The sequence below is a fragment of the Nymphalis io genome, chromosome Z (genome assembly GCF_905147045.1).
Source record: "Nymphalis io chromosome Z, ilAglIoxx1.1, whole genome shotgun sequence".
Classification (NCBI taxonomy): domain Eukaryota; kingdom Metazoa; phylum Arthropoda; class Insecta; order Lepidoptera; family Nymphalidae; genus Nymphalis; species Nymphalis io.
Genome location: NC_065918.1, coordinates 8649463 through 8664102, shown reverse-complemented (window position 1 = coordinate 8664102; position 14640 = coordinate 8649463). Strand labels below are relative to the sequence as shown.

Here is a 14640-nt window from a genome sequence, read left to right as displayed (position 1 = left end):
TAAAGTAAAATATATTATGATTAAATGTTTATATATAAGGAATGAACGTTTCTATGAATGTTCGGCATTTACCCATATTTTTTTACCTGACTCGTGTATATGATTTTAACCGGTATGTATATATTAAATGTATATGTCGTCCGCCGAGGACCTTAGTACTTGTATTTAAAATAAAAATTAAAATGTGCCGTGTTGGGTATGAATGAAGGGGCTTAATCAGCACATTTCCAAGCTCGAGCTCTTGCTCGCTGCTTTGCTTGAATTAACTCGATAATTGGGTAAAATTGTAAGAGCATGATTTTTACGTAGTCGGGTTTTATTTTAGTTCAACCACGCGTAAAGGTTATATTATAATCTTCATTTTTCGTATGAAGTATTCATATCATGGGTAAAGATAAAAAAACCATAGATTTATATATTCCACACGATTTGCTAATAGCTCTGCTGTATGCATTGCATGCATTACAAAAAGTTATTGATTAATTTAACTTCATTTATAATACAAAACTATTCCATTTAACTTTAATTACACTTAACCACTTTAATTTAACCGCCAAAGTTTCGATTACAACTTCACGGACATTAAAAATTTTTTCGCGAGTCCATAGTGAATATCATAAATTATTCAAGATCACGACTAATGATACCCCGTCAATTCGATGTCAAAATTGTTTATTTATCTTTACTCCTCTTATGTTTGGAAGAGGCTATAGATTCTTCTTTACTCTAAATAAATGTAACAGGTAGAAAAATATATTTTGATTTCTCAATTTGTTAAAACATGTTATTGTTGACTTAATCATTTAGGTCGCATTAATGTATGTATATATATTAATCATCAGTGGATATATCTATGACTTATAAATAAGACAAATAAATTTGTGTTGAAAAAAAACCGTATTCACAAAAAATAATCTAATAAAAAGCAAAAACATATTTTAAGTGTTTCGTGTAAATTAAATTTGCAATTTTAGTTAGTAGTTTTTTTTTTTTTTGTTTATAGAATAGGAAGGTGGACGAGCATATGGGCCACCTGATGGTAAGTGGTCACCAAACGCCCTTAGACATTGGCATTGTAAGAAATGTCAACCATCGCTTATAGCCAATGCGCCACCAACCTTGGGAACTAAGATTTTATGTCCCTTGTGCCTTTAATTACACTGGCTCACTCACCCTTCAAACCGGAACACAACAATATCAAGTATTGCTGTTTTGCGGTAGAATATCTGATGAGTGGGTGGTATCTACCCAGACGAGCTTGCACACCTACCACCAGTAAATATAAGAGGTTGCCTGGAAGAGATCACTAAAGGTGATAAGGCCGCCTTTGCATACTATATGTTCTACTACCCATTATATGTTACTAAATGTTTGTAAAGTGTGTGCAACAAAGAATTAATAAATAAATAAAATAAATATATTAAAATTAAATTATTTTATAAGTCCTGGTAGTTCAAATACATTTTAGATCTTATTATTTCAAAAAAATATTTTCAACTGTTTTATTTGTATCATACAAAAAAATTTGTGAAAAAAATGCTGCAGTGGAAATGTTTCATTTTTCGTAAAATGTTTCTAATAAAGCGGCCCAACAAACATTAAAATCTAAGTTTATGCTAATTGGGAGAATACTTCTTCGGTTCTTTTTTATTCTAACAATTGTAGAGCCTATTTTAGGCCTAATTTACTATGTTTTAATTTAATCATTTGTCATAAAATAAAATTTGTAAAGTACATAATGTTCTTAATGCACCTACTTGGGAACTAATAACTATTTACTATATAATCTAATAACAGAATGTTTTTTTTTCATAAAATATCCTATGGTTTCATTAGGTATATTTACGTACAATCAGTTTGGGAGCTTAAATATGACATAATTTCCAATGAAGCTGCAAAACATAAAAATATGTAATGGGGAAATTGAATATATATAATGTTTAATAGGTATATATTGTAAAAGAGTAACTGCATAGTTTTTACGGTTCATCTTGGTACAATATAAATATAAAATAAGGAAAAAAAAAATGTCGATACAGATCATGTTTTGAATTTAATATAATAATATTTTTATAATTATTGCCAATACTACTAATCTAGCTGAAACTATTGCCTATTGTCTCCTTTGACAATAACCGGCTGCGTGCCTAGATGCGTGACAAAAATTCGAATTTTCGAGACAATAGTTTGCTCAATCCTGCCAAAAGCAGGCCAATACAACAAAGTTATTTTATGAGCGAGGTGTAGATTCCGTGATCGTGCACCGCAAACTGGCCACGTTGGGAATGCGAAACAGTTTTTTCTTTAATTTAATTAATATTCTTGGAAGTGAGGCGTTGCGACAAGAAATGACGGAGAAATGTCAACTTACTGTGCAACACTTATTGTATAATGTACCTATATATACTTACTTATTATTTTATAATTAATTATAAACGTGTTACATCTACCAGCTACCCACACCAACACTTCATACTAATAAGATTTTTATAGAACTTGTGATTAGAATTTATGTTTATTATTATTGCTACCAATCTTTACTCAATGTTATTAATTAAAATCGTTTATTGAACTAAACTGCAATACTTCTTTATATCAAGAAAAAAATCGATTGTTTGATAGTTAAGTATTATAAATTATCTTGTGACGTCGCTTCTTAAGTTTATAATTCTGTAAGTTGTTTCTTCGTTGTTACTGTGTCCATGTTGTCATTTCACTAAAGTTTTATTGGAGTATAATATAACGCAACTACTAATGTATTTTTAAGCCTAATGTTGAATTTCAAAGCGCGTAGTGTGAGGTAACTCATCGACGACATGTAAAACAAAAATCGGTGATTGCATCAAGCACTATCTCATTAGAGTGGTGAATATGATACTTAATTTTCAAATTATAATAGTAAATAATATCTTCAATTAATAACTATGAAAATAAGTTTATTATAAATATTTATTATGGCGTAGTACATTAATATAGTCTGTTCATCTCGACCCTTGTTTCCCCTACGGGAACAGTGGGGAATATGTAGGGCTCGCCGGTATCCAAGGCGCTGAGTGCACCCCAAACATCGGAAAACCCACTTAAAAAAAACAGCGGTAGCCTTTTCGTCTTAACGAGGACCGCTTCGTGATCGCTTGCGCATGTCACCGTGACGTAGTATAAATTACCTTTTTTTATTGCTGGATAAACGCGTTACGCATTTCCCCCACGGAAACAGTGGGGGGAGGGGGTATGTGGGGCTCGCCGGTGTCCAAGGTGCGGAGTGTGTCCCGAACATCGGAATACCCTCTAAAAAACCAGCGGTACCCTCTCCGTCTTATCGGGGAGCCACGAACCACGGGATCGCTTACTCATACTACCGTGACGCTCTGATAGTATAAATTACTTACATCAACTCACTTATAAATAATATTACTGTGTAGTATATATATGTATAAATAAGTATTGTATACCTGCACTAGCATCGAAATTTATTAATAAACAATAGCTTCTAAAGAACACTTTTACTAAACCTCTGGTTTACTTCTAAATTTAAGATAGAAATAATATTTTGCTATGAAATATGTAATATTCGTATATGTATGTATTTTATGAACTCTAGCTTATATATACAATAGTATCAAAAGAAAAAAAGGACCCAAAATTTTATTAGGGTATTTGTGGAACGCATTTCAGTATCCAGAGATATTATACAAGGTCATTTGTAGGTATATCAATTTATGATTAAGGTTCAAATAGGAAAAGAAGTTAGTTAGCTTTAGTTCGATTAATTTGTCTTACGTTATATTATTCGTTATCAAATTTTTCATTAAAAAAATTTTCTAACGTATACTTCTTAACCAGAAAAAGCGGCATTTTAAAAAAAAGACGAACGTGTTTGTTGTGGTCAAGTATCATATACGAAACGAATTCTTTATCTGGTCTTTTTGATTTAGATTTGCGGTTTGCCTGTTTTAGGGCATTACATGAATATATTATTGTGAATAATTTAATCCACCATCTAATTGTATCCACCAAGCGTCAACTAATTTTACGCTTTATGAGTTCAAATTGTTTTTTTGAGCATAGCACATATATGCGTATATAATATAGATTTAGTATAAGTTCTATTTTTAATGTACAATATTACGTCGACATTGATTTATATTTATTAAAGTACATAAGATTATCCTGAGACGGATATTAAGAAACAATTATGTAACTTAATTGTACTCTAAACAAATAGTGCCTTATTTCATGTTCACAAAAATAATATTTCAATTATGATTGAAGTAACCAGTACATCAGGTTTAGAAAAGGAGGTTTCTCGTCCAGCCACTCACTGTGTTTATTAATCTTTCTTGAGTTAACCATTACAAATACCGGACGTTATAAAACAAATGTTTTTTTATATCTTAATTCATTACAATAGTTTATTATCCGTGAAAAAAATTATATTCTAAAGTTAATAAGCTAGCACGTTAATAAAACTTTACGGTGTAAAACGGAAATGCACTTATGACGGAAATACGATAGCAAGCCAAATTAATACAGGAAAAGTTGATTCCGATAAAATTATAGAAAATATCATTGGTAAATATTTTACTAAAATTTAAAGAAAAAATATTTTGTGAAAATACCTATAGTTCATGTTTGTTCAATTGTAATCTCACATTCGATCTCAATAACGCTCTGTTAAATTATATAAATGTAAGCGTTGCTTAATAAAATAATTCTAGAGTACCTATTCAAACATTAGTATTGTTATAAGTATAAGCATTCTTTACACGTCATCGCCATCCAAGGTAACGAGTTATGACCACTTGAACCTTAACTACTTACACTGGCTAACTAAAACCAAAATATAACATTGCTAAGTGATTCTGTGTGCCGTTAGATTAACCAAAGGCTAAGTTAAGCCTGTATACCATTAATTGAACGATGTTTATTAGAATGCGTATCAAAATGTTTATCAGTCATTAGGTTTGACTATTACAAACAGATATACCAATTGACTTGATTATTGAACGGTAATGTCTATATATAACACTGTACATAAATAATAAATTATCCAGAGAAAGTATTAACTTTGCCCATGCGAAGTCAGGATAGATGACTCACTTGTCATATTTGTGATAAAATGGCTTTGATATTAGTCATCTCCAATCCTTCCTTAAACTTGCATAATGCACGAGTGAATGTACATCTTGAATATTCCCATTATATAATTTAATACAATAACATTTAGTAAAGCCGATATCCTTTATACAAGTAAAATATTGTTTATAAAATAATGAGATATGGTTTCAATCATGTAGACAAATAGAAACACGAATCATTGTACGCATGAAGTTAATAAGTGGTCATTACTGTCTGAAAATCTATGACTGTCATTTATGTCAGAATGAGATTTGAAGTCCAGTTACGTTGTACTCAAGAGTACGCACACAATTATCATATTTTAAAGAATATTTTTAAACTTATAAACTACAGTTTGTAATGATGATGTAATTGACATAATAATGCATAAGCATTCATTAAATTAGAGATTAATCGAACCGTATCAGTGCACGGATTATATGTCTTCCATGTGTTGGCAAACCGCGACGCTGACCGAGATAAACATGAGTGAAAACGTATTACGAAATTTAAAGTATCGTTATTTACGTTATTTAGACGTGTAATAATCACGGATTTGAATCTAGATACCACAAGACGGAAATCCCAGTGTGTCTAATGTAGGAGCCCCACGCTTGCCTTGCTGCTGTTACAGTTTTGCGTTCAATAACGCAGGTGTCAAATAATGCTACTAATGATATAATTTACATATAATTTGTTCTATCGAATTATTTATAGATTTTTTTGAAATTGTTTTTGTCTCAATAATAAAGTTCGTAAATTATAAGTTTTATAACCAAACTATGCACATGGATTTAAATAATTTTATATCTTAATGTTTATCGACGCTTAAATGTTGTTAAGATCATTTCGATATACCAAAAGTATCATATGAAGAGATGGATATACAAATAAATAAAATTGAAGTGTCGTTTTCTTTGTCGCGTTTCGTTCAAATTTGCATTGTCGTCGTTCTGTTGTCGTTCCGCCTGATTATTTGAGTGTTTTCTTTTATTTAATTATTAAAATTTACATTAATAATATTTTATACTTTTTGGCTTTAGGTTGCAATTATTAACTCGGTTGCAAATTTGTAGTCTTAACTTCTCAAGTAATATTTTAGTTTTGAATTTTGTATATTATTACCTTTTACTTTTAAGGTTACCTATTCCTTAGTTGTAGGGTAACTTTACTAAAGTTTACATTAAATTGTTTTGTTTTATCCTTATTTATAGCTTAATAAGATAAGAATAAATGTATTTTTTTCTATATATATTATAGGGCAATTATATGTAGCACGACTTACACAACGATATAGTTGTTCTAGCAAATGTAAATACTACACCAATTACAGTACATAAGTAGGCATTACAATAATTCAGTATGTCCATTTATCTTTAATTACTAGACTAATAATAATTAATTGTACTAATATCATAAAATATACGAAAGGTTGCGTATATTTGTTTTTTAATTTGATAAACTTATGTTTGATAAATTTATAAATATAAATAAAATATAAAAGTTTTTGTATTCTTAGGAGAACACTGTCGCCTGATATAGCACAGGGTCTAAAATTTTTATTCATATATTCTAAAACTAAAATAAAAACAAAATACGCATTACAAATTTATAGAAAAAACAATATATATCTGTTATCTTTATATATTAATTTCACGTAGGAATTCAAAAATATTAAGTTTGAATATTTAATTATGATTAGTTTAACAAAATTGTAATATTTCATATTATGATTTAAATTCTAACTTATTAAATGCATCTGGCATGTAATTTATAGTAGATATTTTAAGAAGTAACTCTCAGCTTAACTTTATCTGATAATGATTAATCACATATTTCACGAGATTAATAATATTTAATTTACCAAATCATAAAAATAATGAAAAACAAATAACATTCTTATATACATTTCAAATTTGTAAAACGACGGTGTTATATTATTATTATATTATATTATATTATATTATATTATATTATATTATATTATTATATTATTTAGCACTAATGGCTTACGTGACGTCCACGTAGGTCTGAAAAATGATACGATTAGATTAGTTTTCATACCATTTAGTAAATATGCGTTATCTAGCCTGCTCAAAATCAGCGTGTGTAATATTTTCTGAAAACAAGATCGCATTTCATATTAATATTTGCTGTCACGAACATAGAATAAGAATATGAAATTACGTAAATTAATTAAGGATATTCTTGCTTTAAAAAATACAGTACATATATTTACTGTTATTTTTTTAACAGCAGGAAGGCGCAATAAATCATTAGACAATAATATGATACGGTATAATTTGTATCACTATTACGAGTATGTTTATAAGCCATAACTTTATACTACGGAAGTAATATATTGTTTTAGCAGTCAGTGCATTTGTTTTCTGTGAAGTCAGTAGGAACATGGTCTAAAGATTATTACGAAGTAAGTTTTAAAATAAAAGTCATTGGTATCGATTGTCTTCAGAAACATATACCTTATATAATTATATTATACTAATTTTTATTACTTGCACACATATGTGCACATTGTAGCTATTAAGATATAGGTACACATTGTAGCTATTAAGATGCTTTACAATTTCATTACAAACATTTCGATACCTATCGCCAGAAAAAAAAAGAAAACTGAAATATAGAATTGTATACAACCGTTTGTTTTTGGTTCGTCTTAATATTCGTTTGTTAAATCAAGTATGAATGCACGTCTTTTAGCAATACTTAAAAAACGTGCGACCGTAAAACAGACGCACCGAGCGCTTTCTATATATCATTGCCCTTAGAATACTTGTTTATTTATTTACTTTTTATTTAAAATAAATAAGTTTTTTAATATGCAATTAAAGCATGCAATATTTAAAAAATATATTATAATACAGCAAGCGATTTAGAAAACGGAAATTTTGTTATTTTATTTGATAGTTCTAACTATATTATACGGATTAAAAGAATTAATCTTTCTAATGAAATTTAAAATTTAAAGCTTAAAATTTTATTTAAAATGTCGATTTCACTCTCAGCGGTTGTTGTAACCGAGTTACTTTTTTTTAAATTATTCTCGTCAATCAGGAAGTCTATAAACAAATAACTTCTTATAAAAATACTACTGCAATTAAGTAATAGCCTTTTTTATAGCAGGCGTGTCTCCGAGCTAGTTATGCGCTAACAGTCTCTTATGTGTGGTGACCTAGTAGATAGGATATGAGGAACTATACCGACGACGGCCTTAAATCTGGGCAAGCACCTATAAGTTTTGATGTGATACATTTGCGTTTATAATAATAATTAATCTAGTGCAGGCGAAGAAATAAATAGTGAGAAAATAAATGTGTCATATGAAAATCTGTCACATTTATTTTCACCACTAAGTAGCTCAGTGGAAAAAGCCCTAAGCTGATTGAGTTGAGAGAGCCCAGCAGTGAAGCATTTATGTGCTGTTACTTTCTTACGCGCTATTTACGTACATGCTATGTCGAAAAAGACGTGTAATTTTAAACCTCGTTCTCTTGCGTCCGAAAGATCTTTAATAATTGTATCATGTTTGGAATTATTACACTGAACACTGTGGTAATAATTTTACGTAACTGCCCCCTATGTACACTGATCGCTAAAAATATATGATGTTTTTGTTTATTATGTGTATATTTCATTTTATAGTTTTGCAATAACGTAATAAATTTAGCAATTGTACATAGTTCTTTTAAAATAAAACTCATTTTTTTGTAACAATCTTTTGCCCGTAAATACCTATTGATATTTGTATAATGAATATTTCAATGTTAATATTATTGTATTTGTATTCAATATTTTTAATTTCGTTTTTATACAATCATATAACCAAATCAAATGAAAATATACTTTAATACAAAGCTTTTAGTAGCACCTTACAACCTGAACCAGCATTACACAAGATAAAATTTAAGTTATAGTTACCATAGGTTCATCTTGTAGATTCCATCGAGAAGAACCGATAAGGAAAGTAGTAATCATTGACATATAATATCACAGTGATCGTTTTACCCGTAACTGTTGAAATACAAATTTCATAGCTCTTTCTTAAAAAATGAAGGATTTTCGTACAATATAATATTATATGCAATATAATATATAACATAATATATATAATATAATATAATATATAACAACCTTATTATTTATATTATTCCCGACACTTCCAAGTAATTAAAAAAATTGGAATTTTGCAAATCGATTTTGCAAAATTCGAAATCGAATCGAACAGATTTTTTGATTATCTTTTGAACTGATTTATGTAACAAGTAAAAGGTAATTTATTTTTCAGCAGATTTTAACAAATTGGACTAAAATTTGACTTTTTGCGTAATAACTGGTATTTTATATAACGTATGACTAACATTTCGTTCTAATTCGGAATGGGATATAATTAAAAAAATAAATACGTAGATATATATTTTAAATTATTATTGATTTTATATTTTACTTATAATATTTTTTATACAACTGTAACACAATATTAAATTAATAAGACTCGCCCATCTAGCTTTACTAATATTTTTTATTATACTTATAAGAGCTACTTGGCTTTGTATTATACATTTAGATATTGTTATTTCAAAAAGACGTCCTAGAATTTTAAAGTCGTCTAGATTAAATATATTAAAAAAATAAATAAAAAAAAAACAATCAACGTTATAATGATAAAATAGTAATAAAATTATGTTCGTTTAAATGTATGCCTTTAAATCGACAGGACTCAATGTTCTGTCGATGTCTCTTATCATCATCATAATCATCTTCTCTTAGCCTTCTTTGTAATCCTTTTTTATTCATAACATTTGCTTAATAAATTTCCATTATTATTCCATTACAAACGTGTTCAGCAGTTTTGGGTGTATTTTGTATCAAATTCTTTGTTGCTTTTGTTTTTGTCGAATGTGTATACATTTATTATATTAATTACTATTACTACGTTGAATGTGTGTTTATGTTTTTTTTATAACGTAAACATTACGAATTGGTTGTACGTACAGGTTATCTTTGACAGTTTGTAATTATATTTTTAATAAAATATATCAATAAACAGTCGCATTAAATTCAAGCAATATTAATTATATTAGAATGTGTATGTAAGTTTAAAATGTATTACTAGAACTTTATCAATTAATTATTTATATTTGATTTTATGTAATTATATGATTTATTTTATAACGCACAGCATTGTATCCAACATATTCTTGGAAATCGCAAAGCATTTAATATATAATACAATGAAAGCGAGTAACTTAAGTTTATAATTGAAACAATGAAGATAATTGAAAATAATTATATTTACTTATACTTACATAACCGTTTAACTCACGCACGCAATCATTAATAACAAATAAAAAAAATATATTAAAAATGGTTCAGTTAAAATTATCATTAAAAACATTCATGTAAAATATTTACTGCACTGCGTTAAAGTCAAACCGCGTTTACAAAATAAAAATAATCAAATAAAATTCGGCTTCCTGAAAAAAAAAATACAAGTAAAAACACAGTGATTATACGTCATTCGATAATAATAACATTTAATATTAGAAATAAAATAAGTGCACTCGAGAATCTATCACACGCATTATAACTCGGAAACACTTTAATGGCAGTACACATAAACCTACACAGTGCACTTTTAGAATTATTCGTTAATCTACCCCACCTGAGTGTTCCCCACCAATTTCAAAAGGCACCTTTCTACTTCAAACTGTTCAAAGTGTATCACCTTTCTAATGTGGTCGGATTACTCGGGCTGGTAAGGAACCTGGGGGAAGGATTATGCAATTCTTGGACACAAGAATGGTGTATATAAGCTTGAGGAAGGATTGGAGTAAGTAGAAAGCCAGAGAGTCTCAGCAGGCCAAGTGTTCCATTGAATCAGTCCAGCCAATCTAAGAAAGATGTACGCGAAAATCGCCGTAAGTGTACCGTTTATCAAAATAGTTATATTATAATTTATTACCTTATTTATTTATTAATGTAAGCTATGGTTGCCTATTGTTTCAGCTCCTCGCCCTGTCGGTTGTTGCAGTAGTTGCCGTTCCTACCCCGGGAGGCGGTGGACAGTGAGTATTCATTACTTTGTTGCAAATATACATTTATTAAGAAAAAAATACAAAAAATATTTTTATATTAAAATACGAGACTATAAATTTGAAATAAAAAACTACGTAGATTTATAAAACTTAAGTTCAAGTTTACTATATTTACAATATAAAAAGTAAAGTTAAGCTACGCTATACAATGCTTTTTATTTTGTAATGATTTGAACGTTGTTGATTGTAAACATGTAGACGTTATCTAATTTCATTCATAAAGTGATTTTCTATTTTATTTAAGTACTATATACATTTGACGTAATTATATAACATGCTTTACAATTGCCTAAATAACTAAAATAAAATAAATAAAAGGTTTGCTTTACAAATCTAAGGCTTACATTGTTATTCCAACGTTTAAGTTTACTAACGTGATTAGATAATAAAATCAAAGGAAAGTAATCTCAAATGGACGTGTTTCTTTTTTTAAACCAATATTTTACATAAGTTGATTCTTATAATAGTTAAACGTTTTAATCATTTGAGTAATCAAATAAATTCTGTATTTTATTCATACGATATCCGATATACTATTTTTTTTTTGTAAATGACCATAAAATAATCATGAGTCATGAACGGTATTAACTAAGGCTGCGGTATGCCGCAAAAACTTATACGTAGCATGTTGTTAAAAAGACTACTGACATTATTTTGGTATTGCAACATTTTAAATGAGAACGTGTGTTTTAATTGTTTAAATTATATAATAATCAAAATAATTTATTTGGGTACACTTACACATATCTTCGCACATACTTTGGTATTTTATGACGCAATGGGATATTACATGAGACAGTTATACAATTAGTTGAGTAAAATTTAATTTTACGTGTTGAGTTATATTTATTTTAATTTATAATTAATTTCATTAGAATAAATCGAACTAAAGTATTTATTTAAAAACAATGTTATTTTTATAAAATATTTGGTCACTAAAGATGCAAATATCAAAAAACCTAGATAATTTGATCTATTTGTGATTGTTGTGTAAAATGTAGAAATCGTGTTTCTATGAGATTCAAGATCGTTGCCGTATTGCATTATCACGTTACCATCGACATCTGAACACATACACCTCTAACATTTAGCTTTGCGTATATTATGTATTAAAGTAATTACTAGTGTAATGTAATCCTTTTATATTCATTAGCATTCAATGATTAAACTTTTGTTACTTTATGCAATGCATAAGTAACTGCTTAGAATACTTCAGAAACATCAATCTGATCGGCATACTCTAGTGAAAGGCTGTGCTTTCGATGGAATTATTTATTAAATGCTCGGTAACTCCTTCCCGTCATTGCATAACCATAAACGTAAATGTTGGCATACGACTTATCTCATTCAATAATGTTAAAGAAATATTATATAATTTTTTTTTTGTAACAATTAGAGCCAAAGTCCCAGTTCGGTAGCCTAGATAGTGTCATTAATATAAACACCGTTCATGTGGTTAACATTGTTTCGTTTGCGGATATTAAACATTAAGTATTTGATATATTAATGATGACATAATGGTATACGAGCAACGGTTACTGCACTTTCTTTGTAATAATAAATAATTGTCGGAACAAAGTTCGCCTTGTGAAGACAGAAAGGTAACATTATTACGCAAATACTCTACGTATCTTGTAAAAGTCAAAGGAAATATTAAAATATGCAATTGAACACTTCTTATTCTAAATAATTACAAGCTATAATAATGTGATCGTATAGCAAAAAAATAACATGTTGGTACATAATTGAATACGTTAAATTTGCGGATTTAATTTTTTTTCGTTTATATTACGATATTTAGTATATTTGTCTGAAGTATTAAACAAGATAGTGTGATATGCTTCTTTTTTGTAATTAAAATGTAGAAGACCGATTACTCACGTAGGCTCAATCGCATAAGCCTTTGGAATGAAGTCGGAATGTACGATTGAGTCCTATACTTAAGCCTGTTCTTAACAATAATTATCTGTTAGGTAATGTTTAGTAGCGCAATATTTTGTATATACTTATATAAAAATAGTCTCGTTTAATGATGTGCTTATATAAATAAAATATCTTTTGAGAACTTTATTACATATTAATTCGCGCAATTTTACAAGAACATATTTAAATAACCGAATATATATTTAATAATTATTTATTGCAGTGTTGAGTTTTTGTGATGTATTAGACTAACGAGAATGAAATTGTTTACATTTTGATACGAGTGTATTCGATTAAAGCAATTTGACAATAACAATGTATAAGTAGGAATAACGAGTGTCGCTTTCACCGGTAACGTAGAGAAAATTATGATTTTCTAACATAAAGTTGTATACTAGGCCATTCAACACACTTCGAGAAATTTGATGTAACAAGCTGTTTATCGAAACTTAGCACAAAATTGATTTTATAATTTTTGAATTCGAATGTATTATTAACCCTGTGAAATTCAATAAATAAATAAATCAAAATATTATTTTTCAGCAAACACGTAACCATCCACGTTCCATACAAGGTTCACACCATTCATCACCATCACGTCTCCAAAGTACATGTGCCTGTGCACGTGCCTGTTGTTAAGGAGGTGTCTGTGATTAAAGAGGTGCCTGTTATCAAGCACGTGCCTGTGCCTGTCATCCAGCACGTTCCTGTGCCTGTGATCAAGAAGGTGGAAGTAGAGAAGCAAGTGTTTGTGCCCATCCATCATCACCAGGAGGAGCACCACCACGGATGGGAGAGCGAGTCGCTGTCGCACGGCTGGCACTGATTTATATCCAAACAGTATTTAGTTATAAGTAAGTAGCCCGTTTGGGTAAATGGTTTAAAAACAAAGCAAAATTAAGCTGTTCGATTGAGTCGGCTTGATATTATAATTTTTTATTTTATTTTGTAAGCTACAAATGGTAGTAAATTCTCCTATTTTAATTCGGTATAATATTTTTATATAATCGCAATTAAATATTTCATAAAATACACAGAAAAATAACTTTTTTATATAATATTAATAATGATGAATTTTACTACATAATATTTATTTTTGTTTCAGGTAAATTTTAAGTAGAGAAAACGTTCTTGGAATATGTTAGTTTGTTTTTTTACATGTTGATTTTGATATTCTTTGTTCTGTTAAAAAGCGGTCAAATTATGTTATAAACATTTTCACAATTAACTAGTCAAAAGATTGTAAAAATGTCGAAGATACCGTTCAACATTTTAATTTCAACATTTTAAACATAAGATATTTTTATATGTTATGTTCATTTTGTTTGAATACCTAAACCTTTGTTTCTTTAAATAATTCTCTCTCTTCTGAACAAAGATGTCACGGTTAAAATATTATCGAATTGTGAAAAATAAAACCAACAAAGTTGCTTAAAGTTACCATTATATAATGTAGGAACCAAAGAAAAATAAACGGTTTTTT

At 28.7% G+C, this 14640-nt stretch overlaps 2 protein-coding genes across 5 annotated transcripts in view; one reads left to right on the top strand and one right to left on the bottom strand.

The window, feature by feature from the left end:
- The window catches only part of LOC126780711 (protein Jumonji), a 200730-nt gene that overhangs the window by 152183 nt on the left and 33907 nt on the right, over positions 1-14640 (bottom strand). The gene's annotated exons all lie outside the window — the stretch shown is intronic.
- On the top strand, positions 10743-14570 carry LOC126780761 (uncharacterized). Its single transcript, XM_050505434.1, has 4 exons — positions 10743-11057; positions 11146-11204; positions 13701-14011; positions 14263-14570. The coding sequence occupies exons 1-3, from the start codon at positions 11040-11042 to the stop codon at positions 13981-13983; spliced, it is 360 nt and encodes a 119-aa protein (XP_050361391.1). The 5' UTR covers positions 10743-11039; the 3' UTR covers positions 13984-14011; positions 14263-14570.